The sequence below is a fragment of the Astatotilapia calliptera genome, chromosome 6, assembly GCF_964374335.1.
Source record: "Astatotilapia calliptera chromosome 6, fAstCal68.1, whole genome shotgun sequence".
Lineage (NCBI taxonomy): Eukaryota > Metazoa > Chordata > Actinopteri > Cichliformes > Cichlidae > Astatotilapia > Astatotilapia calliptera.
This window is the reverse complement of record NC_137427.1, coordinates 44,583,343-44,608,907: the sequence shown is the minus strand read 5'-3', so window position 1 is coordinate 44,608,907 and position 25,565 is coordinate 44,583,343. Positions and strand designations below refer to the sequence as shown.

The 25,565-nt window shown below is 44.4% G+C and overlaps 1 protein-coding gene and 1 long non-coding RNA gene across 5 annotated transcripts in view; one reads left to right on the top strand and one right to left on the bottom strand.

The window, feature by feature from the left end:
• The window catches only part of LOC145429277 (uncharacterized), an 84,115-nt gene extending 77,429 nt beyond the window's left edge, over nucleotides 1–6,686 (top strand). The window contains exon 2 of the long non-coding RNA XR_013909519.1: nucleotides 6,657–6,686. This is a non-coding gene — a long non-coding RNA (uncharacterized LOC145429277). The remainder of the gene's footprint in view (nucleotides 1–6,656) is intronic.
• Nucleotides 1,811–24,588, bottom strand: pex6 (peroxisomal biogenesis factor 6). Of its 4 annotated transcripts, none has more exons than XR_013909511.1 (18): nucleotides 24,026–24,588; nucleotides 22,879–23,484; nucleotides 21,624–21,793; nucleotides 21,452–21,535; nucleotides 19,385–19,490; nucleotides 17,544–17,665; nucleotides 17,284–17,389; nucleotides 16,939–17,141; nucleotides 16,473–16,659; nucleotides 16,117–16,193; nucleotides 14,384–14,501; nucleotides 13,730–13,935; nucleotides 13,568–13,629; nucleotides 13,074–13,262; nucleotides 11,734–11,850; nucleotides 5,340–5,417; nucleotides 4,914–5,053; nucleotides 1,811–2,105 (listed from the first exon to the last, which is right to left on the bottom strand). XR_013909511.1 is itself a non-coding variant. In XM_026172190.2 (18 exons), exons 1-18 carry the CDS (start codon nucleotides 24,545–24,547, stop codon nucleotides 1,969–1,971), a joined length of 3,150 nt encoding a protein of 1,049 aa, XP_026027975.1. In that variant the 5' UTR covers nucleotides 24,548–24,584; the 3' UTR covers nucleotides 1,811–1,968. The 4 variants fall into 4 exon arrangements, 3 of the variants coding, with proteins under 3 accessions (XP_026027975.1, XP_026027976.1, XP_026027977.1); XM_026172190.2 differs by having other exon boundaries at nucleotides 13,074–13,182; nucleotides 24,026–24,584; XM_026172191.2 differs by having other exon boundaries at nucleotides 13,074–13,182; nucleotides 17,284–17,386; nucleotides 24,026–24,584.
• Between the last annotated feature and the right edge of the window lie 977 nt (nucleotides 24,589–25,565).

The window sequence follows — 25,565 nt, the reverse complement described above, 5'->3', positions numbered from 1 at the left end:
GTGTTTTGCAGTGTACATGACAATAAACTTTAATCTATTACTGAAGACAGCAATGCCATCTGCATACTGGGCTTTTTTGACTTGGGCTTCAATCAAAGAGACCACCACTGCAGTGCAAGGGCTCTTTTATACTGTAGTTTAAGTCGATTTAACTGTAAAAGCAGAGCTGCATAAAACCATTTACCTAATTTTGTGAACAATCCTGATGTGACTCCTATTTAAAGTTGTTTGTCTAGAAAGCTGAGTTTTGTGGAATATTTAATATTGCATTAGCTGTAAATTGGCAGATTTTGTTTTGAAATAGATGCTTCTGCAAATCTCATTCCAGATGTTGGCATTAGTAGTGATAGTAGTGATAGGTCTGATTCCCATGTTTCTTTTTTTTTGTAATTGGATGTTGAAGTTGCCTGTGGAAAGATAACATTTATAGTATTAAGCTCAGTATTAAGTGAGTGGACAACTGATTTAAGTTGTAGGTATTGCAGATAAATGTCCGTATCCTGTACGTCTGCATCAAGTGAGAAAATAAGACCAGGATATTACTTTAAAAATGTGCTGCAGGTGTGTGAAGCCTTTTCTAACTCGTATGCACAAGTACAGTGGTTTCATGTTAATTGTAAAGTCAGAATTGTTCGAAATAGCACCATCTAAATAAACTTCTAAGGACACATTTGTTGAAACACTTCCACCAGGCTGTCAGACGGGCTGCTATTGTTAATGATTTCAAACAAAGACACCCCAGAGATCCCTGATAAATTTAAAGTATGCAATTAAATTGTTGCAGGATCACATCATGGCTTCTATTCTTTGGACATGTAATACCAACAATAAAAAAACCCGGAGTGGATAAATTACATCTATTATAAACAGCCCCAAAAAATGAATTCTGTTCATCTGGATGTTTTCAGTGGGAGAAATGTTTTGTCACTCATCCAACTGCCTTCTTCAGTCTCAGCTGACTGCAGGTTTCCAACCTTGTAAACATCTGCATAATGACTGAAACCAGCAGCACTGACGGAACAATGGGCTGGGAGGTCAGTTTATGATCATTAATATGCAAATTCTCATGACCACTGAACAACGCTCACTGATCAACGGCCATGAGTCTCATTCACAGAGAGCTGAATGGCTGCAATCACAGCATGTAAGATGGTGACAGATGGACCCTTAGGCCATCTCTGAATGGAGGATGGGGCCTTTCTCTTTTCACGTAAATGGCCTCCCTTGACTCCGCCCTCAAACCAGCGTTCCTCCCTGTCCAGAAAAGGAAAAAGGATAAAGTTTAAAGTAAAAGTATAATGTTGCACTTGGGGAACTATGAGTATCACTAACATGGCTGACAAAAAGGTCCAACAGATTGTGTCTGCTGCTGATTCTTCTTTTGTGGGAGTTTATGGTATCAGCGGCTTTGTTCATGGTAGTTACGTGTAGAAAAACACTGGCTGTAACTTTGACCTATGCATGCTTACATGCATGACAGACACGAGAAGGAAAGCAGGCTGTGTGGCGAGCGTTGCAGGTGGAACCATGGCTCCAGCACAGAAATAGAAAGATCTTCCTTAACAGCATTAAGCTGCCGCTCAGATTTACTGAAGGTGCTGAAACACGACTCCAGATCGTTCCGACGCCCCGCTTATGTGCCAATTACAAATGATGATGGCAGCTCCACCAAACACAGTGAAATTCTACACCAGTTTTCATCCAGCCAGTCCAGGGTCACAGTGAGCCTACAGGCTGCGAGAGGCCGGGTACACCCGGGACAGACTGACGGTCCAGGGTCACACGGCTAACACAGAGACAGACAAACCACTTTTCATTAGTGTCTTTATTAATTAAATATATTACCAACTTCTGTTTAAATGATTTACATTGCCGTGCAGTATTGTACAGCAGTGATGTTTCTGAGGTGATTTAAATGAAACTGTTGAACATCTGTCAGCCCCATGACGAACAGATGTCTGTGTGTTTCTACTTTGCAGCGAGTTTTTGTTGAATGTCTTTGTATCGCAGGAGCTCCTCATCAGAAACTGATGACTTGAAGTTTTCTAAAGCAGTGGAGAAATCCTCAGTAGAGAGGAGGACAGGAGAGTCTTCAGAGTCTAGACCTGACAGGGAGAGAGGAAGGGATGCAGAGGGTAAAAGGTTTGAAGGGAGAAGAGCAGACAAGTCGCGCCGATCTCACCGCCTGTTCAAAAGTTTAAAGATGTGGAACAGGGATCTTTTTGCATCATTTTTGTCAGACCAGCAGAATCAGCTGTTAACGGGCACAACTTTCAGCTGGCAGACTGCAGCTGCACTCAGACTTTTCTATACATATAGTCCATCAGTGTTTACTACAAATAACAACAAGCACAGAAAGAGGAACAGGAAGTGTATCTTTTGTGATCACATTTTTGTTGTTTTTACACAAATCAAATTGTTAAATGTTGTCATTGTGTTACTTAAATTTGTAAGTCTTAGTTCAAGCAGCATGATCAAAGACATTCTTTTGTTTCTGTTGACCTCCCCAGCCTGTGGGTGGGGGAGGCTGTAGTGTTTCATTACAGGGACACATCCTATGTGAGGGTTCTGTTTCTTATTTAGTGAGGATGTTTTACTTCCTGCCTTTATGACCTCACCTGTGTTCGTGTTTTGTGAGACTGTTAGAGGGGTTAAGCCATACACGGGGGGGAGATTAGCCTTTGGTGAGCAGGAAGTCACACAAACGCACCCCCAAAACACACACACACACAATTTTAACCTTTTGTGACCATAGGGGGATTTTACAATGGGTGCTGCTTGTGTGCACTGTAACTGTTTTCAATAAAAGGCGGCAAGAGGAGGTCGGGGTTGAAGTCGTCTGTGGTTGGATTCAGAGACACCGACCGGGGCTTCCCAAAGAGCTCATCGCACAGTTAGGTGGTGTTTCGATGAGGTGTAGTGTACGGAGCAGTCCCTGCTTCACAGTAAAGCCTACGTGATTCACCTCAGATTTCGTGGAACAAACAACTAGACACAAAACTGAAGTCAATTCTTGAGTTGGATTTATGTCTTAATGATAGGTGGGTAAACACTAGGATTTAACAGGCAGCAGCAATCTACTATTGCTATTGTTGTTTGACCACGCTTGCAAAGACTCTGTTAATAATCTATACAGTGTATGATCCATCAGAGCACATATAACAAGTTTAAAGCCTGAGAGGCCCAGCAGTACTAGCTGACCACAAATCAGTTTGAGTTTTTGCACAGCTATTCTACCACCGTTGTCAGCCCAACAATTTGAACTGTAGATTACAATGGAAAATCTCACAACCCCATTACACTTATCAGCAGCAGAAGAATGAACAGTTGACTGGAAAACCCTGTTAGAAGGACAAGACCTGCAAAAACAATAGAAATGTCAACATATTACAGAGAGCAGACGGGGAGAGCCCTGTGTATAACTCTTCTGGAGCAAAGAGAAAAACCAGCTTCAGACAAATCTGCTAATGCAACTGTGCTAAAAGGGACTTCCTTCCCTCGAGATCCGGTTAAAAAGTGACAGAGAAGGTCTGAGTAAACAAATCAACAGTAATAACGATAAAATCTGCATTATTTATTACTTTCCCAAAAATGAAAGTTAAGTTCATGGGTAAAGGCAACAACAGGTTAGAAGATATAATTAAAATAAAAATGAAATCAGAAAGAAAAGACCGTTATCACAGTGACAGACCAAACCAATAGTTCCACAATCTTGGGAATAAACTTCCCCAAGAAAGTAATTGGGTCACTTCCCTCGACTGACTCCATGAGATTTGGGATCCTGACATTGTGTTGTCTTCATCAGCCCTCCAAATATATCACCAACCATTTGTTCAACCCTCTTGGTTCTCACTCGGGATAAACCTTTTTGATGATCTATTCAACGCCCAAGGCCTTCGTTCATTTCAGGACTTAAGGACACGTTTTTCTTCTTACTTCGTGTATCTGCAGCTCAGATCAGCTTTAAAAGCATATGGTGTCCCCTGGGACTCTCCTCTTCCCTCTCATCCCATGCTGGAATGGATCTTGCCTAACTCTGGCAGACCTTCTGTTTCCAAATTCTACAACAAATTAGCTGAACAGGGTATAAAGCCCCTGCCCATTGAATCTATTTGGGTCAGGGAACTGGGAGGACTACAGGTTAATGTAGACTGGGATACAGTGTGGTCTAATCTGAGTTTGACTTCTAAGAACCTGGCGCATCAATTGAAAACCATACACAGAACATACATTACACCCTGTAGGAGGTTCCAGATGAAACTACAGGCTACGTATCACTGTCACATCTGCAATGATTCGTCACCAGGCTCGTTCTTGCACGTTTTGGGACGGTCCTGTTGTATCCAATTTTTGGGTCTTTGTGAACTCTGTGTTATCTGAGGTGCTGGAAGTTTTTTTATATTCCCAATCCTGGTCTTTGTCTCCTTATGATACCTCTGAAATCTCCTTAAAACAAATAAAATGCAAAATGTTGTTCGCTGGATTCACATCCTCTTCCTCCTGGAACAGGCAATAACTGGTTTTGACTTTGTGTTTGTTCTTTGCTGTCCCTATGCCTTGTGACCAATGTTTGCTTTGCTACTGCAGTTTACAGTTGTGCTGTATATGTCTGTACCCCCCCTCCCCGTTTTAAATCAATAAAATGTTGATCACAAAAAAAATGTTAATAATTTAAATATAATACTCTAGATCAGATTTCTAATCCCTACACCTAACCAAGGAAGCTAAGAGTAAAATATTTGTGACAAAAGGCCGAAACACCCTGTGAAGTTGAGGCACACAGCTGACAATGTGTCCCCCTGAAAAAGCTTCGGGCTGCCTTTCCTCATAGTAGTCATCGCTTAAGCAATGCATCATCAGGGATTGTAACATCTAGTCCTTTCAATGAATCAGAATGAATCAGGTTTCCTCACCGTCACTGATGAGAGAGATCTTCCTCTTGATGGCTGCCATCGTGGCATCTGAACAAAGAGCGTATAGGTCAGCACCGGTCATGTGAGCAGGGCAGCAGTCCACCACCTCTTGGAGATTCACAGCAGGGTCTAACTGAAATCTGGAACCAAGAAAAAGCTCATTTTAAAAGATGAAGTTAAAGTATAGTACTTACCATTTAAATGGACTGATGCTACGTAAACACAAATTTCTCATGCTCATAATTTCATAATTTTACTTTAATCCGATGACAGGTTCTCTGTACTGAAGCTGTGAAGACCAAAGTATTTAATGAAACATATCAGAATGAAAAATGTCGGAGAAAAAAAGCTCGATGGCTGTTTTTTGTGCCTAGCTTTTTGCAGCTTGTGTAAAGGCCCGGCCTTCGCAGGAAGTGCTGTTCTTACTTTCTGAGGATGGCCTGAAAAACCTGCAGCTGGGAAACACGATCCTCATTGATTCCCATGTAGACCAGCTTATCAAACCTAAGAAGACAAAGTCCAGGAGAGGTTCAGACACACACTGAAATCAGAGAAATCTGTCTAATTGATTCCAAATGAAACATAATGTTATATCTATAACTGCTGTTCCCCGAAGGAGAGGAACGAGGTACAACATGGGGCTGTTCGATGTAACGATATATATCGGATGACGATATAAAAACGTCTGTCGTTTCATTTTACGCTATCGTTTGTTTCGTGGTGTCGCACGTGACACGCTAGTGACACGATCCTGTTTAGACTTTTCAAAATAAACTGAATCACGTGAAAGATGCAGAGAGTTTATGAATGAGAAGCAAAAAGAGCCGTCAGGTGCTAAAAAATAAACCTTAGACTCAAACGTTAGAACAGGCTTTTCCCCGCAGCACGCCGTGTAATAAATACTCAAAGAAAACGGCGCCGTTACAACTTATGACTAAAAATGTATCGTTTCATGCATCGTTAAAACACTCGCCTCCAGCTACAGGACGCCCAGCTGGAAACACTTCACACAAGTCGAGCTGCCCGAGGTTCACAGGATTTACAGAAAATGTTCCATGTTTGTGATTTATATCGTTATTGGGACGATAGACGTCTTAATATCAGGATATGAGATTTTGGTCATATCGCACAGCCCTAGTACAACACATAAGTATTTGATATTACGCTCCCACGTGCCCTGGCTGAAGAAACCTTTATTCACACCTTTAAAGCGGATGGCCCGCGATGACATGCGCACGGCCCCGCCTACATATATACCCCGTGTCATCACAGTCATCCATCAGTTCGATAGTCGCTCTTCACCGAGCCAAGCTGTGCGGCAGGGCAATGTTGTGTTGTACCTCGTTCCTCTCCTTCAGGGAACAGAAGTTGCCCTAGGATGATATCTAAAACTGCAGGACACCGGCCCTCAAGGCCTGATGTTGCCCACCCCTGGTTTAGACCAGAGGTGTGGACTCGAGTCACATGACTTGGACTCGAGTCAGACTCGAGTCATTAATTTTATGACTTTAGACTTGAAAAAATGTTCTAAGACTTGTGACTTGACTTGGACTTCAAATTCAAATTCAAATTTTATTTGTCACGTACACAGTCATACACAGTACGATATGTAGTGAAATGCTTGGACAACTGCTCGTGACCTAAAGAAAACAAAAAAGGAAAAGGCTATGAATAAGATAGGAAATAAATATGGAAAATTAAAAAGGGTAAATTTAACTAGGAAGGAATAAAATATAAATTAAGGTTAAAAATGAAATAACTGTACAACACAAATTAGAATGAAGGGTAAATTTAACTGGGAAGAATAAGATAAAATCTATAAATTAAAGTTGAAAATAAAATAACTCTACAACAAAATACACAATATAGAACTATATAAGAATGTATGAAGAAATCTAAATCTAAATAAATATATACACAATAACAGCAGCTGTACAAGTATTAACCGGAAATGAAGAATATAGTGACCAGTGTTGTGCAAAACCAAAGTCCAGAAAGTCCAGTGTGTGTGTAAGAACCATATGTGTGGGTCAGTACTGTGTGGTGGTGTGATTGAGAGACCGTATCGCCTGCGGGAAGAAGCTCCTCCTCAGTCTCTTGAACTTGAACCGGTTTACTTGAAAAGACTTGATATTTCACCCCAAATATAAAATTTAACATGCATATTATATAGAGATTGAAAATGTGACGTCATTCACGGGTAGAACCGCAAAGGATTCTGGGAACTCGTGGCAAGCGGTACTAGCGCACGCAGGCTTTCAATTGAAATCAGTTACACAGCGATAAAAAGAAACACAAAAATGGCAAGAAGCTGTTGTATTATTAACTGCAATAGCCGGTCGCATGACAGCCACGGGAAGCCGACGGGTAAAGAGATCGGTTGTTATCGGATTACGTCGTTGAAGAGAAATTGTTCGAGCCATGTTTCCGAAGTAACAAAGACGCGACGGATGGCCTGGATTGCAGCCATTCAAAGATCAAATATAACGTCCCAGAACCCTCCAGCTCACAGGTTAGTCTGCTCCAAGCATTTACACGAAGGTCAGTCTGCTGTTGTAGTTAATGCGTCATTTTCATAACATAATTGGTGATATAGGTTACAAGCAAGTCTGGCGCTGAACAGAAATTGTCGCGCTATGCTCCTTTATTTATTGTGCATAAATAGTGAATTGTCCTGACACAATATTGCGTTTCGCTTCTGTTATTATGGTACATTGACAAAAACATATACTTTTATTCACAGGATAAAACAGGTTTTTTGTATCACTAATTGCCCAGTACGATTACAGCATACAATATTATTGTCACTGCTACATTTCTGTGATGCTACCAGAAATTATTTCCACTACTAATTAATTACCGTTGAGCTCAAAGGTCCTATTAATAAACGGTTAATGAATGTGTATTTATGACGACGATTTGTGAGACTGGTAAACTTATGATACGTACGATGGTCTTTCGTTCTACACGGTGCATTTCAAGGTCCTGCACCCATCCGGCGGTAAACTGTACCTGGGCTTGTTGCAGTGACCTGAAGTTACTAAACTTCATGAGTGTATGCACTCACTCCAAGAACCGTATGATTATAAATATGCATATAAATATGCTACGATGAGATAGCTGACTTCATCTAACTAGCAAATGTTGTCCAGGCTACGTTGGTGATGCAGTTTTTTTTGTTTTTTTTTTAAATATCATTTATTTATGTATGATATTTTTGTCATGCGATTTTAAAGCCAGTCCTAGCGCATCCAAGAATAACATGCAGCTTATCTCAGAACTGTCGGTGAAAATTATTCTTGGAGCTAGGTTTAATTGAGCTGCATTTTAAAGAGGTGCAATTTCACAATTTGTGTATATTTTCTAAGTTCACTATTTTGTCATGTGTTGAGAAAAACACAGATTTAAAAATTACATGGTCTAATATTTACATTTAGCATAACTGCAACATTATTTTTTCGTTGTTTTTTTTAAAGACTCGAAAGGACTTGAAATTCAAAGTTTCAGACTTGTGACTTTACTTGGACTTTTACACCAGTGACTTGAGACTCGACTCTGACTTGCCTGACATTACTTGAGACTTGACTTGAGACTTGAGGATAAAGACTTGAGACTTACTTGAGACTTGCAAAACAATGACTTGGTCCCACCTCTGGTTTAGACAGAGCCCCCCTTAGCGAAGCAGACAAACACTGGTCACATTAACGCATGTTTTGAGTGGACCAAATGTAGGTACATAGCACACGCACCGGACAAAAAGAAAGCATCCTTCTCTGCTCCTCAGACGCAAGAGGAGGGGAGCAAAAGCTCAGCCACTCAATGTCCATAGAGCTAGAAGCTGCAGGAATGACCGTGGGAAAATGGGCAGCATTCGGGCACAATCAGGAGAGAACTGTGTGCAGGAGGGATGCACAGGCAGACGATGAAGGTCACCCACTCGCTTTGCCAAAGCGAGAAGCATATTATATAATATTTCATATCCAAGACCTAATGGGTTCAAAAAAGGGGGCGCTCCAGCACCAAAGACAAGTCCCCTGCAGGGACACTGTACTTAAACTTTATTGTCATGACACATGTACAAATACAGGGTATCGAAATAAATTCTGCATCTAATCAGAAGTGCAAGAGCAGTAGGTGCAATAAGAGCAGATTAACCTAACCACAGGTCTCAGCCGGCAAACCCCTTTTAAAGAACGTATGGCGAGGGCATGTGCACCTGGTGTCACCCTGTCAAAGTCAATATGACAAGCAGATATAGCTACTAAATAAACCTTAACTGTAGAAAATGAAAGGGCCTCATCCAGCAGCTCCTGCAGGAATGTCAACACATCCACAACAGAGCACTGGAATTGGAGAGTGTGGCAGTCTCGCTCCAAGGCCTGCTATTTGTGAGGGTACCAGCCTCTAGTGGACGCTGCGGTAGCAATCAAGATTGACCAGGTAAGCATGAAGGCACCACAGATCCGGGTGTGGGTGAATCACAGGTGAGAGGAGGTCCCTGTGGAGAGGAAGCTGCCAAGGACTCACTGCCAACAGACCAATTATCTCTGCATACCATGACCTTGTGGGCCACCAAGGGGCCACTAGAATCAGAGAAAGACACTGGTGAGGCTCTCTCTAGAACTGGAGATATCGAGAGGAATGCATACAGGAGCACGTCTGGCCATTGGTGCGCTTGCACGTCCATGCCCAAGGGTGCAATGTGGTCAATTATGGAGAAGAACAGGGGGCAGTGAGTGTTTACCCTGGAGGCAAAATGATTGGTGCAATTTGCGCCTTGCCAAACAGATCCCAAATCTGGGCCACTATCAAAAGGGTGGAACCTCCATTCCCTCACCAGAGGACCCCCTGTGGAGAGAAGGTCTGGCCCCAGGTTCAAATGGCCCATAACATAAGCGGCTCTCAGAGACATAAAACGAACACTGCACCATAACAGTAGAGAGTAAGACAGATTCAACAGGGGAAGGGAGCGTCTTCCTCCCTCCCTGTTTATGTAAGAGACCTCTGTTGATTTGTTTGCACTGACTAGGACATGCTGGCCCCTCAGAACTGGACAGAAATGAGCTCCCATTTATGCATATCATCACCGGCCATCTGCCGGTCGCAGCAGATGGCCCCGCCCCTCCCTGAGCCTGGTTCTGCTGGAGGTTTCTTCCTGTTAAAAGGGAGTTTTTCCTTCCCACTGTCACCAAAGTGCTGGTCATAGGGGGTCATATGATTGTTGGGTTTTTCTCTGTATGTATTATTGTAGGGTCTACCTTACAATATAAAGCGCCTTGAGGAGACTGTTGTTGTGATTTGGCGCTGTGTAAATAAAATTGAATTGAATTAAAATGCTTGAGAGCCAAGAACACTGCTAGCAGCTCTTAGTGGTTGATGCACAGATCACACTGGGCTGTGGTCCAGATCCCTCTCACTGATGTGCCCTCACACAGTGCTCCCCACCCCCTTAGGGAAGCATCTGTGGACACCACCTTGTGAAACAACACCCTGATGCAGCACCCCGGCTCCCTACAGGACCAAGAGCTAGCATGCAAGATGCAGCACTGAAACGCTCTCATCTTTAACAATTCAAGTGGCACTACAGTGATCATAGAGTAAATCAGCAATGAAATGCAGCTGACAAACGTGCACAGCTGGAAAGCAAGCATATTTCCAAACCGAGGAAAGAAATGTGCTGACTCTGAACTAGCAAGCTCTTTGAAAGTTCACAGAGAAACCCAGTGCCTGAATATTTGACAGAACCAGAGGCAGCTGTGTCGCCACCTACTCTCTGGAGCAAGCTACAAGAGCCCAGTCATCTACATAAGCTAAGATGCAAATGCCTCCCTCTCTGAGGAATGCCAATGCTGCCTCGGCACATTTTGTGAAAGTGCGAGGAGCGAGAGACAACCGGAATGGCAGCGCCAGGTATTCATAGCCTACGCGCTCGAATCCAACCTCAGAAACTGCCTGTGGTTCGGGTGTATAGCCACATGAAAATAAGCATCTATTAGATCAGTTGGTTTGAAACAATCTTCCAGGCCGACTGCATTCAAAAGCTGATTGTTAGCATCTTCAACTTGTACCTTTGTAAATATTTGTTCAAGACTCGCAGGGTGAGGTCCCAGCGGGCTGTCATCAGGAACCAGCAATCTGAGCTCCTGGTACATCCGGAACATAGTGACGGAGCTCATGACTCGGATGAAGCCGGGGCCCCAGACTCAGATTGGAGAGGGTCATGGAGTGCGACAACCGTATGTCCCAGCACTTTCCCCACAAACACCACCTGTCTTTCCAGCCTCGAGCGCCGGAGCTAGTGACAAAATAACAGGCTTCGGCTCCATCAATGCTCTCATAGCGTGGACAATCTCAAGGCAGACGGGGCACGCATCGTGCTGGTCCCTGTCGTGCAAAGAGAAACCGCACCCCTGAGGACAGGGGCAAACAGAAGATTTCTGCCTTGCTTGCTTTGATTTGGTGTCCATTCCAAAACGCTAAGGAAAACTCGAACTTATCGCTCCACGGGCATCCTATGCACCAACTGTGCATTGGAGGCCAACACCAACAGGGGCAGTTAAGCTAACTTCAAGGCGGCAGACAACAGAGCTAAATAGAAGGGGGAGGATGCTTATGTGTTGTGCCGAGTGAAACCACTGAAAGGGAACCAGAATTGCTTTATTGAAGAAGTCTTGAATCTAGGAATTGCAAACAAAAACTCATCAACTAAGCAGCAAGGTAATTCTGTGGTTCATTAAGAACTGATTTGTTTTTGGAGCCAGCACAACACCCTGTGAAGTGATGTAAACATAACTGTGTGTGAGTGAGTGAGAGCGCTGACCTGCCAGGTCTGAGCAGTGACTGGTCCAGCAGGTCTGGACGATTTGTGGCTCCGATTACAAAAACCCCACCAGATGAGTGCAGCGCATCAAGCTCAGCCAACAGCTGAGACACAACTCTGTACAAGAAGGCAAGTAAAATTTATCGATGGTACAAGAGCTGAGCACAGTAAATTATGTCTCTCAGTAGGGCTGCCACAAACGATTGTTTTGATAGTCACCGATTATTTTTGCGATTAGTCGACTAATCAGATCATCATCCATTGGACGTAAAACGTACAGCTTATTGCACCAGCAGCATCTGCTCTTATATAACTATCATTAGCTTACAGCTTTAAGTGTTTATGGTCAGTGCTAACTAAAAATAAAGACAAGATGATAGTTTATTAAATTTTGATGAAGTTTGCAGATTGTTTCGGTGAAGTTTAATAAACTCCTTGCTATCTAAAATATAACAGGACACCGGAGTAAACTCTGGAGCATCTCACACTTCTGATAATCAGCTGTCTGCTTGACGTTTATTCAGCTGTGTAAAAACTATAACTTTAATCTCAGCCAAACCGATTTACTCAGGAACAAATAAAATACTAAAAAAAAGCCAAACAATAACATTTTAAGTTATCTAAGTGACTTATATATCATGTTTAACCTGAGTAGCGAAAGACGGCGGTGGGTTTGAAAACAGCCGGTGTCACTAGAGCCGGTGCTCTCACAGCTCTAGTGAGCCTAGCTCCCGGCTCGCTATCGAGCTAGTGGGTAACAGACGTCTCCGAAAACGTCGGAGCGCTTTTGAAAATATGTGGTGTCCTGATAAACTGAGCCGATATTTGAGGTTTACACAGCTACATTCTCGTCTGAAAATATGTTAAATGTTTATTTTGTGACCCAGAAAGAATAATAAGAGTAATATTAAAACTAACTAGCTGCCGCCATTGTTGGAAACTGAGCAGGGCCGCGCTATGAATTCTGGGACACAGTTTCTTCTTCTTTGGTGTTTAACGGCAGCTGGCATCCTTGTACATGCAGTGCTGCCATCTTCTGTTTCAGTCCGTTATTACACTCTTAAATCCTGCTACTTATTCCTGCGTCTTTTGTGATCTTACAAAGCTTCAAACGACGCGTCGACTATTAAATCAGTCGTCGACGATTTTGATAGCCGACGTAATCGTGACTAGTCGACCAATCGTGGCAGCCCTCTCTCTCAGTCAAGGTGCCATAGTGCTTCCCAATAATGAAAAAGATTCATTTCTTTTGAACAAAAAAAAAAGAAAGAAAAAGAAAAATCAGAAACAACAAATATTATAAATAATCAAACAAAATAAAAATGAAGGCGTGCACACACCTGTCCATCACCCCTCCAGAGTCTCCACTGCGCCCTCTGCTGGGAGCCAGAGAGTCTAGCTCGTCAAAGAAGATGACGCAGGGAGCTGCTGAGCGTGCTCTGTGGAAAACTGATGGCAATCCACATCACGTACAAAAATATAACATTTACTTAAAAATGTGTTCCAATTTAACTCTGGGTGATACGTTTCTGGGAACAAGAATATTATTCACTGTAAATGCAGCAAAACAAAAAAGAACAAACAGGAAGAGACGACAGTTTGTTTGTTTTTTACAGTGAGCCATTTTAAAAAATAAACTTCAATTTTTTCGGTAATGGCTTAAAGAAGGAGCGGCACTGTCCAGGCACTCTGCCATGTTAAAATGAAACAATGTTCCAAGACAAACAATAATGTGGCTTTATAGTAACTCGGTGAGTTTTCAGTCTCAGACGTTAGCTTGAAACTAACAACATTACCAAAACAAATATGGTTGAATGTAAAGACTAAGAAACACCTTCTCTGATGTTTTCTTCACTCTGACCCACGTACATGTTGATGAGCTCTGGACCTTTGACACTAAAAGACAGAAGTAACAGTGTCAGTGAACAAATGCTGATTCTTTCCAGCGTGACGCCTTTCTGCCTGTTTCGTTCCTATGAAGTGGAACGAAATCTACCTGAGGAAAGTCATGGAGCACTCAGTAGCCACAGCTTTGGCCAACAGAGTCTTTCCTGTCCCTGGTGGTCCACACAGCAGGATTCCAGTCCGGTTCAGATCCAGAGACAAGAGCTGAGGACACTGCAAAGGAAGCTGAACCGTGTCTAGGATCTCCTTCTTCACATGCTGGAGACCGCCGACATCCTCCCAGCGCACATTAGGTATCTACTCACAACACGGACACAAAGGACAACAACGTGGTGAAACAAGAAACAGCTGCTTCTTTCCAATTTATTAAGCTGCACCTGTGACACACACACACAGTATCTATACAACAGGAGTGACTTAAACACAACTCTCCACTCTCACTGTAAACAAACAACCCGATGACACACAGAAGTCTTTACTGTTATATTCACTTTTTTGTAAATAATGAATATTATGTTTACACAAACAAAGATCACTGCCTGTTGTGTCAGTTCATTTTTCCAAACATGGACTTGAATTTCTAAAAACGGAGTAAAGGTTATTCCGCCGCTTTGGTCGGCTCCACCACAGTCTGCCACAGACAACCATTCATGCACAACAACTTGTGTGTGTGTGGCCTTATTAGGGGCACTAACAACAACGACAGCAAAAATGGAAATATAACGGTCTTTTAGTCTTTGGTCACCTTCGGGGCCCCGATGGCCTTGGACAGGATGTCCTGCAGGATCTCCAGAGCAGAGGTGAAGTCCTGGTTCAGGATGGTCACTCCGCTGGAGCACAGATCCTCCTGCTGCCGAGCACCACTGCACAAACAACAATAAAGACGGAACTACAGGCTGTTCAGTGAGACGATCAAGTATTCACACAACAACAGTGGGCGGTAACCTACAGCATAGAACAGCCGTATTTAAGACACAGACAACAGGATACGTAAGAGGCAAAAATTTACAAAGCAGCACTGTACCAACTGTTGTCTCCACAGTTCTTTAACCCTTTACAGCCGATCGGAGCGGGCACGCTCTGTTTTGCGTAACTATTTTTAAATCCCGGTAGCTCTGCAACCAAGTAAGCTAGCGCAATAATTTTTTTTGCATATGAAACTGGAGGAGTTGTACTTACATCTTATGCCATCAGCTTGTCCTAGGTCACAGTTTCCTTCCACATATAGCTTTGCAAAAACTGCATAAAAATCACTTGCAGCAACAAAAACATGATATTCCAGAAACACGCTTCGCCGATCCATCAGCTGTTTGTAACACTTCCTACGTCCATCAGCGCGAACTATCACATGACCGCATGACCTGCCCGAAACCGGAAGTGACGTCATTTTGCGGAAATGTAGTTTTTTTACGATCGGGGCCTTATGAGCTTGTGTTTTACTTGTTATGTGTTTTAAAAAGTTATGTTTGACTTTATGACTTTCTGTGTCATTTCTGGGATGCTTAAGACTCATATTGCACTGCTGGAAATAGTTTATTTTGATGCACATGCTGTTATTTTGCAAATTTGCACTATAATATTTATTTTCGTTTTTCCTGCAGTATATAAAAATTGGTGTATTTCAAAAATAAAACTATGAAGACACTCAAAATAAATTTCCTGTGGTGGGAAACTAGTTTGTGCAACTTTTTTGTATTTACAGTTTTGAGGGATAAGCCTCTTAAATTTCTCTAACTAGAAATATATGTTAAAAAAACAAAAACGATTTTCAATTTTTTTGTAGTTTATTGCACTTTTTTGCAATTTATGTAATTACTATGCACCTAATGCAGACATATTATTAAAGTTTGGGCTATAATGGTTGTATTGATGTATAGCAACTTGAAATGCTCCCAAAAATGGCTCCACAGCATGTAAAAATATAATATAAGCTCTGGCGAACTTGGTTCTATGGTAGGTCTTAAAGGGTTAAGCACGAGGTATGCAGGGGTGAGGGAGATATGGTGCTGTGGAGAAGAAGCTCTCTGAGGGTTCTACACCAGGGGTGGGGAACTCCAGGCCTCGAGAGCCGGTGTCCTCAGCATGTCCTCAAGTTCTCCAGAGGCCTGGCAATGAACTAATCATGTGATTCAGGTGTGTTGACCCAGGGTGAGATCTAAAACCTGCGGCCCTCGACGCCTGGAGTCCCCCACCCCGGTCTACACCTTTTTCCAGGAGGCAGAAGGATGTTCAGTCGAGACCTGAGAGGGGAGCATTCAAGCTTTCCATACTGAATTAGAGCTTCAGACACAAAAACCAAGAAGCTGAGAGCACCGAGCTTCAGCGTTTAAAAACCCCACCACCTCGCTGTTTCCAGGACCACAACCTTCAAAACCAACATGTTTCAGAGACTCGGTTATAGACTACAGGTGATGAAGTATGACACATTTGATCTGGACTAGAAGGTAATCTTGTCCTGTAAGACATAGTTATTCTCACCAGCTGTGGATCAACCTCCTGTAGGCAGCTCTACCAGCCTCAACCAGCAAAGCACTGAGGTCCCCCAACACGAAACCCTGTGGAGCAGAGGAAGAACATGTGGACTGAAACAGGAACCGCACTCGGGAAGGGCAACCAGCATCCAAATCCAGCCAGCTGTGGCAACTCCTGAACACGGGAGCAGCTAGAAGAAGCTTTTTGGCTTCATGGTTAGAAACAACCTGAAGCCTCCCCCAGAGTAGCTTTACAGATTTGGACCAACACAGCTGCCTACCATGTTGTCACCTGAACGCCTGAGCTTTAACAGTTCATTCTGCCCCAGTGGTGGTGTGAGTAGAGTCGATGTCATTACTCACTGTGGTGAGTCTGGAGAGGTTCTCCAAGTTGACGTCCTTCCCTAAGTGCAGGTCTCTGCTCAGGCTGGACAGCATGGCACGCCGCTGCTCTTCAGTTGGACTCTCTATTGCTACCTGATGGACAAACGCTGCCATGATGCCTGCAGGCAAATCTCGAACTTTGCAGACAGTTGCCACCATCACCACACTGAAAGATAACCAGAGACATTTGATTATATTCTGAGCCGTGGCTCACACAGGAGACTTCCAGTTTGACTAAAAACACTTCAAGTCTCTGCTGCTCGGAAGCAGAGCCGAGTGAAAGTGCAGCTGTTGGTGTGGCGCCGAGTCATACTCTGCGCTCCTGTAGTGGTGCGTGGTTTACAGGTAGGGGAGGTAATAAAAGGAAAGCTCATTTCATCAACATGATCACCTACTCGATGAGCTAGACCAGTGTATTGAATGAGGGTTAGAGGCAGTCACTGACCTGGTGGGGGCGCAGCTGAGCAGCTGGCAGAGCTTTGCCTGGACCCTGCAGTCGCTCTCGGCAGCCCCTCGTGATCTGAGGACGAGCTGCAGGTTCCTGAGCAGCAGAACGCAGGGCTGCAGGGCCTCGGCCCTCTGAAACACTGACGCCAGCTTTACCTCAGAGGCTGCAGGACTGTCAGCGCACAGGCTCACACAGTCTACCTGCAAACGAGGAACAACAGCAGCCAAACAATACGTTGCCTTTTATTTAAAGACAAAATATTCTCCTGCAGAGAGGAATCATGAAGAATGTGCTGGTGTCTAATTATCTTATCACTCTAAACCTTGAGCACAGCTGTTGTACCTTCAGCAGGTGGAGGTTTAGTCTGCCACTTGCTGCCCTCACTGCTGCCATCTTTCCACTTCCTGCAGCACCGTGAAGGAGGACCGTGCAACCAGACAGAGAGCTGCTGCGAGCAGACATGCAGCCAACATCAGCAGTGTGCCATCATGCATCCCTCTGTTACTGAACTAGGTTTGTTTATGTGAACTTCAAGCTCAGGTCCTATTGAGTTGTATTTTTCACTGCCTGATGTTGTAAATCGGAGCAGACAGGTCGGTTACCTGTGCTGCAGGTGAGGCAGGATGGTGTCGATGAGGAGCTCCACAGTCTTGTTAAGGCCTGGAGGAGACAGAGCTGCTCCCTCCACGAGAGAACATGGGACGGGGCTGTTTATAGATGTTCCCTGAGGAGATGGGGGAAGCTGTCAGAGCAACAACGCTGACTAACAACAGCTTAGATTTAGAAAAGACTGCACTGTGAGCAGGATCCCTGCAAACAAACAGTCTCATTTACTCGCTGTGATAAATCAACAGTGCCTGCAACCCTGTTACCCCCGAGATAAGGCAGTGCAGGCACAGAGGACGTGAAAGACACACACACGAACGAGGGGCAAAAATAATAACAAAATGAGAAGGAAAGAAAAACTACAAAGACAGGAAACATGCCAACAAAACACTGAAGATGGAAATGAGATCAAATAAAGAAAAAGTGCATCTATTGTGAGTCAGGGCTCCCCTGAGCTAGCGCCCTCAGACACAGCTAAGCTGCTGTCTGACACTTTGGGAAAAGCCTTCATTGGACAGACAGGAAGGCAGGGACACAGGGAGGGAAGCGGGTCGGACTCCAACCCAGTGAGCTAAAAATGGGTTTATTCAACGGTTTAAGTAAAGCATTGAGATCAGCTGGCTGACATGGTCACTAAACCATATCAGAAGAAAGCTTTTACAGGATGTGTTACACTGAGGTATTCACCAGCTTCACAGCATTCAGCTGCATCTGAGCAGACAGTCCAACCCTGTGCACTTCAAAATGAATGGTACACAGACGGATTCTTACAGAGCGCTTTTCTACTCTCCCGGAGTCCTCAAATACAACACGCCGCATTCACACAATCACACCCATTCACTCTAAACTGAGTGCTTTCTAACTACATCCACACACATCCACACTCCAATCATCGGGGAGCAACTTGGGGTTAGTATCTTGCCCGAGGATACTTTGTGGAGCCAGGGATTGAACCACCAACTTTCCGATCAGTAGGCGACCTGCCCTACACCTCCTGAGCTACAGCCACCCATGAATGCTACTTGAACCAGTAGTCACACAATCATTCATGAACACCAGTAACCCAGTTTCACTGGCAGCGTATCCAAAATAAGTGTTGAACACATCACCAACTAAACGGATGTGTAGAAGTGCTGCTGCATGAAATTTTCAACAAATGTCGACAACTACTAATTAAATCCACACATGCAAAGAAATCAAACCATAGATGTCCATAAATGCCACAGGGACACAGTACTGAACACATGAAGAAAGGGAGCTGCAAACAGGCGCCAGCTGAACCCGATCAGTAATCAGAAAGCAACACTCAGTGCACATATCAGCGGGTTCAGTCCCAACTGATAGCCTATAAAAAGGTGTGTCATTACCAAAGTGTCACACAAGAAACGATCGTACTTCACAGCCTTATTGTTGCAAACATACTGATGGCATCGCTTACAGAAGAATTTCTAAACTGCTGGAGACCAGAACATCAGCTCCCCGTGAACTGGCCTCGACCAGCTGCTGCCCTCAGGATTTCAGACAGAGTGAAAAGAATTACTGAGAGTTGTCCGAGGGGCCGACATGTGCAGAGCTACAGAAAGGCTTAGGACCAGCAGGTGCATCAGTGCACTCAACCACCCTGACCTGCATGTGCGCTTACCACACAGGACTCCATAGCTGCAGACAAAGCGTGTTTTAAGTTTGCTGAAGAACATTTAGACGAGCCTGTGAAACACTGGTCTGGTCAGATGAGGCCAAAATCAAAGTCTCTGGATCCAACAACATACCGCATGTTTGGAGCGCACAGAGGAAATGAAATAAAGAAGAATGACTGAGGTTAGCGGTCACTGTTCACCATATAGAGCGAGGTACGCTGTCTGCTGGCCAAGTAAGCTCCTCCTCCTTCTTCTCTTCCTGCAGATGAGCATACCTTCTGCACCCTGAAGAACAGCACCGGACACCTGAAGACGTTCAGAGGACACATTTTTCACTGAACAGTCAGACAGTGATGCAGTGCATTAGCTACGGCAGTAAACAGTTTCTAACTGCAGCGTCTCTGGAGCCCTCCAAAGAACACACAGCATCCTCCACTGCACCAAAGAATAAAACAGTTAAATGTGGATTTTTAAACATTAGTTTTCTCTCTTCTGAGCTTTGTTGATTTACTCTTACAGCAATCTGATGATTATGATGGCCTAAACGAATCCACACATTAACAGTCTGGGTCTTTGGTTGCTTAATAAGCTGTAGTAGGAGATTGCAGCCACTCCTGCTCCTCAGCCTGTGTGTCGACGAGAATTCAGAATTCAATTGAATTTATCTGATTTCTCAGGATTTTTCGGCCTATTGTTTAGAGCTCAGCTCAGACAAAATGATTATTGTGGATGATTCCAACATTAATTTAGAAACTTACAGCCTGAGAGTGGTTTTTGAGTGTAGAGTACGCTTGGGGAGTGTGATTGTGTGTACAGCGTCTCTTTATGTCTGTCTCCACGTTGGTTGAGTGTGGAGTGAGTGCATATGAGAGCATGAGGGGGGGAATGGATGTTTGTATCTGTGTGTGCCTGTATGTCTGTGTCTATATGTCAGGTTGGGTATCAGGCGCCACCTCTCTGGGGACACCTCAGGCCCTCCAAGGTTTGGAGGCCTATCTCCCACTACCACCACTTCCCCTGCCAGTGGCGGACTCCCTCAGGTGTCGGTGCGTTGGTGGTTCTTTGTGTCCGGGGATGGGCGTCCAGGTACACACCGGCTCACTCCTTGGCGGCTGCTTATCGGGGCCTGGAACCTGGGGCTCGCTCGGACCACTTCGGAGGTGGGGTGCCCCCGGCCTCTCGGCCTGGGGCTCGGTCACTCAGGCACGGCTGGCTGCCGGCGGAGCTCACGGGCGCGTCACTGCAACTCCCCCTGGCTTCTGCTCCGCGGCTGCTGAGTGAGCCCTCATCTGGGACTCTCCTCAGCTCTTTCTGGGACAGTGGCGCAGCTGCCCCTCTGTTGGTCTTCCTTGGTCTCTTGTGTTCTGGGGGCCTCTGGATGGCTGGAGTTTTGATCTCCTCCATACCCGCTTCATACCCTGGAGGACGGGGCTGTGCCCCCCCCCCACACTCCCTAGCAGATCGTTACATGGAGAAACCTTTGGAATACAAGCGCGCTGATCCACACAGGTGTTCACTGCTCGTAGACTTAAATTACACCTTTCTTGGCTACTACTTCGAAGCACATCTGTCCTGCGTGCTGCACAACAACATTGAATATTTAGTATTTACTGCTGTTTACACTTAGCTAGATTAATGCGATGGTGTTGTGTTTAGTATGTTGCTTTGTTTCTTTTGCTTGTTTTCTATTCTTCTCTCAACAGGTGATCCAGGAGATTTTTATTTTTTTTCTCCCCCCCTTTCTCACTGTCCCTCTCCCCTTCTGTTTTTCCTTTCCTTCCTCTTTCTTTCTCCCTTTCCTATCTCTCACTCATGTCTGTCCCGTCTGTAACATCTGAAAATAAAATATAATAAATAATAAAAACAAAGATCGACCAAATGGACCAATACGGCAATGCCACGATGATCCATTTGGCAAAGTAAATCCATTGGGTATCCTTGTTGGTCTTCAGACAACAATTCTGATGGCTAAAGAACCAAATGGGACAGGCGAAAAAAACAAAAAGAAAGAAAAAAAAAAAGAGAGTGGTTTTTGATCTATTAGGCTCAATTTGCTTCTCTATAAATGTAAATGAACCCAACCACCAATGTTCTGACATTTAACAGTATTCTCTGAGAAACCTCGTCTGATATTTCATTTATTAAAATGTTTGAATTATTTTTTCAAAAGTTTTTATCTTGAACAAAACAAGTGCTCCTAAGAAACACTGATCTGATTTAGGTAATGAGCATAAAGACTTGTCTTATTAACCAGTAATAAGCAGCACCTGTGGATCCCTTCAGGGGGGGTCTCGAGCAGGTCTGGATGGTTTCCAGCTGGAACGGTCAGAACGTCTCCTGGTGACACCAGCCTGAAACGAGCCCAAACAAACTGCTGGAGTAAAACAGTGCTGCTTTCTTTCTACATGTTAAGGACACTGTTTGGATGCATCAGTCAACCTGGGCGTGCAGAAATGTTGAGCCAGCAGGTTGTCATAGCAGCCCAGGTTGTTGTAGGATGGAGAGGTGACCAGCTGGATGTGGAGCTCGCTGGCATACGGTGGAGAAGCCGAGCGGCAGAACGTGTCAGAGCGACAACCACTGGGTTGTGGAGGAGGGGGGTCCCACCTCTGAGACCAGACGAGAGACAGAAACAAAAAAACCAAACACTGAAGGTTTGCTGATGGGATGAAACCTTTTTTTTTTTGCTTCACAGCGAGAAGGTCCTGGGTTCAAATTCAGGATATTTATGGTGTGAAGTGCACAACACTGGATAACTTTAAGAAGAAGGATCAAAATCGTTTAACTGATCAAATATGAGTCTTCAACAAATATACAATGCCTGCTGGCGACAGTTTTTTCCTGTTGCACTGACACTTTATTTGAATGAATTTGGAATCCTGGAATAGAAGAAACTCTTCCAGATTAATGGATCATCAATCAGACCTGTACAAAAAGAGCAACTGGTGAACATTGGCACTAATGCAGTCCGTCAGACAGCTGATTCCTCTGTGAGCACCCGCTGAGCGTTAAAAATGTAAAGTCATTTAAAAACCTGATATTCGAATGTATGTGAAGAAACAGACTTGCTCACAGCTGTGCAGTAGTTTATTTATCCGACTCTGCTGGATCCAGCTGGTGGCTGTGCTTATAGTTTTCCAAACACGTTTCCAAGTCGAACATACTGTTTGTGGCCCATGTCTGGTAAGGGTGAGCAAAAGGTTAATGACAGGAAGCAAACCCTGATTGGTTCATACTCTTACCTACTTTTTTCTAAAGTGCGGACCAATTCGAGAACAACGGGCCCGTGGGCACAGACGTGTGACGACGGGGCAACCAAGAATAAAACTGATTTACTGGGAGTTACCGTGCACTTACTCTGAAAGTCAGCCTGGCTCTCTCAGTCTTGGATTAGTGTATGGGCTTACTGTTTAGGTGTTGTGTTCCTGACATGATTTAACTACCTCCTCACAGCAATGCACTCCTTGGCTGCAGCTGGTGACATTTCTTCTGCTCTGAAGACTCGCTGTGAGCTGGTGAGCTTCTCTACATTCAACTAGTTTGCTCATCGAGGCTACAGAGCAGAGCAAGGACGACTGCCACCAGGTGCAGTCCACCCACAGCACAAAACGCCCACTGTGCAGATGGCTAGCTAATCTGTTATCTGGTTACAGTTGCTCGTTTACTGAAATGTTTGCAGAGTGTGTTGAAGCACCTTCATCCTGAGCATAAAGCTGTTTACAGGGATCACTTCTCCTCCAGTCATGTTGAACCACAGAGGAGGTGATATGAGGCCCAGGTCGTCATGGCTCTGTAGTTCTGGACTTGGTGGCAGATCCATCACCACCACAGAGACCAGCCTCTCTCTGCAGATGCCCCCCGTGACATCGCCCTCTCCTGTGGGTCCTCTGGATTCGCCGAGCTTCGACAGCCGTACCCACTCCTGGTTGAAAAGCCCCAGTCTGAGAAGCAGCTGTTTGGTCACAAACACACAGCTGTGCAGGTCCACGGCTACCCCATATTGTTCTTTGAGCTCGAGCCATCGCTGGGTGTCCATTACCCGAACTTCCACTCTGCATAGCAGTGGACACGGGACACCTGGGAACCCAGAATCCAGCACGCTCCTGTTATCAAGCAGACATGGGCCAGCACAAAGGCCGTCAGCGTAATGAGCAAAGTCTGACACACAGAGTCTGAGTGGCCTGCAGGGTGGGGGGGTGACTGAATCCCAGCAATCTGTCAGAACCAGAGAGGTATCAGCTGTGATCCTGCCCTGTTTTACAGGACTGCACTCCAGCACCAGCAGCTCCAACAGCTGATGCTGCACCATGAACAGAAAACAGAAGCAAATCAGTCTGTATTCTCATACCTCCATCATATATTTATTTCAGAGCTGTAACAAGAAGCTGCTCAGTGGAAAATGATTCACTGCGATTATTAGAATCAGTGAATCGCTGAATTTAGAGCTTTGAACAAAACAAATAACATGCGTCTTTGTCTTCAGCTGCCACATAAACATCAGACTATCAAAGATCCAGATGAGCGCATTGTGTTTAAAATATTAAAGGGCGGGCGAGAGGGCCTCAAAATGATTTCACCAGAATTCTAACATTTACAAGTGTAAGTAAATAAAGGGCCTTTTCCATCCTCTTCTTACTAACATGACGTGTGAATCTAAAGCAACAAGCATCACAACACGAGTCAAACATAAAGCACGTTAGGCTAACATGCACTGTGGAAGTAACATAAACACGGGCACGTTTGTTGCTAGCTAAAACAAACATTATCAGTTGAAAACAGAAATGATGTTTACAGCTTTTCTTCACGGTGGGATTCTAAATCGATCTGACTCTGAACATCACCTGTCCTGGGTCTTCTCCCAGGATTGTATGTCGGGGGAGCAGCAGCGGGTCTCCTTGCCGAGCCAGCAGCCAATGTCCCGGGCGGCAGAGTTCCAGCAACCTGTCGGTGAACTGCTCCGATCCAGCCAGGCGGAGGCTCTGCCTGCTGCGGGCTCCAACTACGACTCTGTCCAGGCTGACGGGCTCCACAGCTCGGACGGTTCCGGTACCTCTGAACTGCTGGAGCCCGTGGTGCCGCAGGAAGAGCCGGCTGGCAAAGAGCCGAACCCGTGGCGCTGACTCCGTGTTGGCTGTAGGACAGGTCACTCCGTCGGCCGTCTCTTCTTCGGTAGTTTGCTGAACACGCAGTAAAATGCCCGTCCTGCCGGAGCTCTGAGGCCCCCGAGGAGTGAAGAGGACGGTCGGCGGATCCGTGTCATTTAGGAAGACACGGTCCAAGTGTGGTTTTAACATCAAAACATCCAGAGGACTGAGGTGAGACGGGAAAGTCTCCAAATAACTCAGCTCAACCTGAACCGCCATAACTAATCTTCTTCGGTCCCTCTGCTTCTTCTTCGTTCCTTCTTAATACTGCGACCCAGCGGACGAGTAGAGGAACTACAAGAGAACCTGAGGACGAGCTCGATGCTCGGGTTTTCGTTTCTTTTCATTACATCTAACGATGTACTGCCCAGTGTTGGGCAAGTTACTTTGAAAAAGTAATTAATTATAGTTACTAGTTACTTCTTCAAAAAAGTAACTGAGTTACTAACTGAATTTACAGTTATGTTTTCATTTTGACATACTGTATTAACACAATTGATCTAAAATCAGACAAAAAACAAAAAAAAATGAGTAGAAAAAGTTATATTTGTTACTGTAACAACCACAAACATGTTTTTCATAACTTTAAATGCAAATATAAATTGTCAGTTTTAAAATCATATGCACAAGTTTTGCAAACAACAAAGTGATTTGCAGCCATTTACCTTTTTTAACCATGTCAAACTATTTACAGAACCATCAGCTGTTCTGCATTAAATAAGACGCCACACAAATTATTTGTGCCACTCCAAATATTTCTGCCTGTGTCACTGCTGTTTCTACCTGGAGACAGCAGTCGCCTCATTGTTCTGACACACAACACAAAACTATCCACAACACTACACACTAACTACACAAGACAACACATTAACTACACACTCCAAACACGCTAAATGTCACAAATCTCTCACATCTCAAAACTCGCTCTCTCTCTCTCTCGCCGTCACTCCTAAATCTTCCTAAACAACCAAATGTCATGTTGCCATATCAACATGGTGCATTTTTGCACCAACATGAACGGGCTGATTTTGGTTTGATTTTTCTTTTTTGCTCATTAGCAGAGAGGTCTCGCTGCGCTGTCCTCAGACAGTAAACACACGTATATATTGTTTATCATGAGTCTGGTTTTACGTGGCCTATCAGCACAATTTAAAAACTGGCACCTTGTTGCTTTGTCATCTTGAAGTGGTCATGTGATCGGCTTACCACGACTACTTTATTCTTCCTCAGTCAAACA

Coding starts and splice junctions, on each gene's coding strand:
- pex6 (XM_026172190.2), bottom strand. CDS start 24,547: ATGGCGGTTCAGGTTGAGCTGAGTTATTTGGAGACTTTCCCGTCTCAC. Junction 17,390..17,543: donor CTGCCTCACCTGCAGCACAG/GTAACCGACCTG, acceptor GTCTGCTCGCAG/CAGCTCTCTGTCTGGTTGCA. Junction 13,183..13,567: donor TGAAGAAAACATCAGAGAAG/GTGTTTCTTAGT, acceptor GATTGCCATCAG/TTTTCCACAGAGCACGCTCA.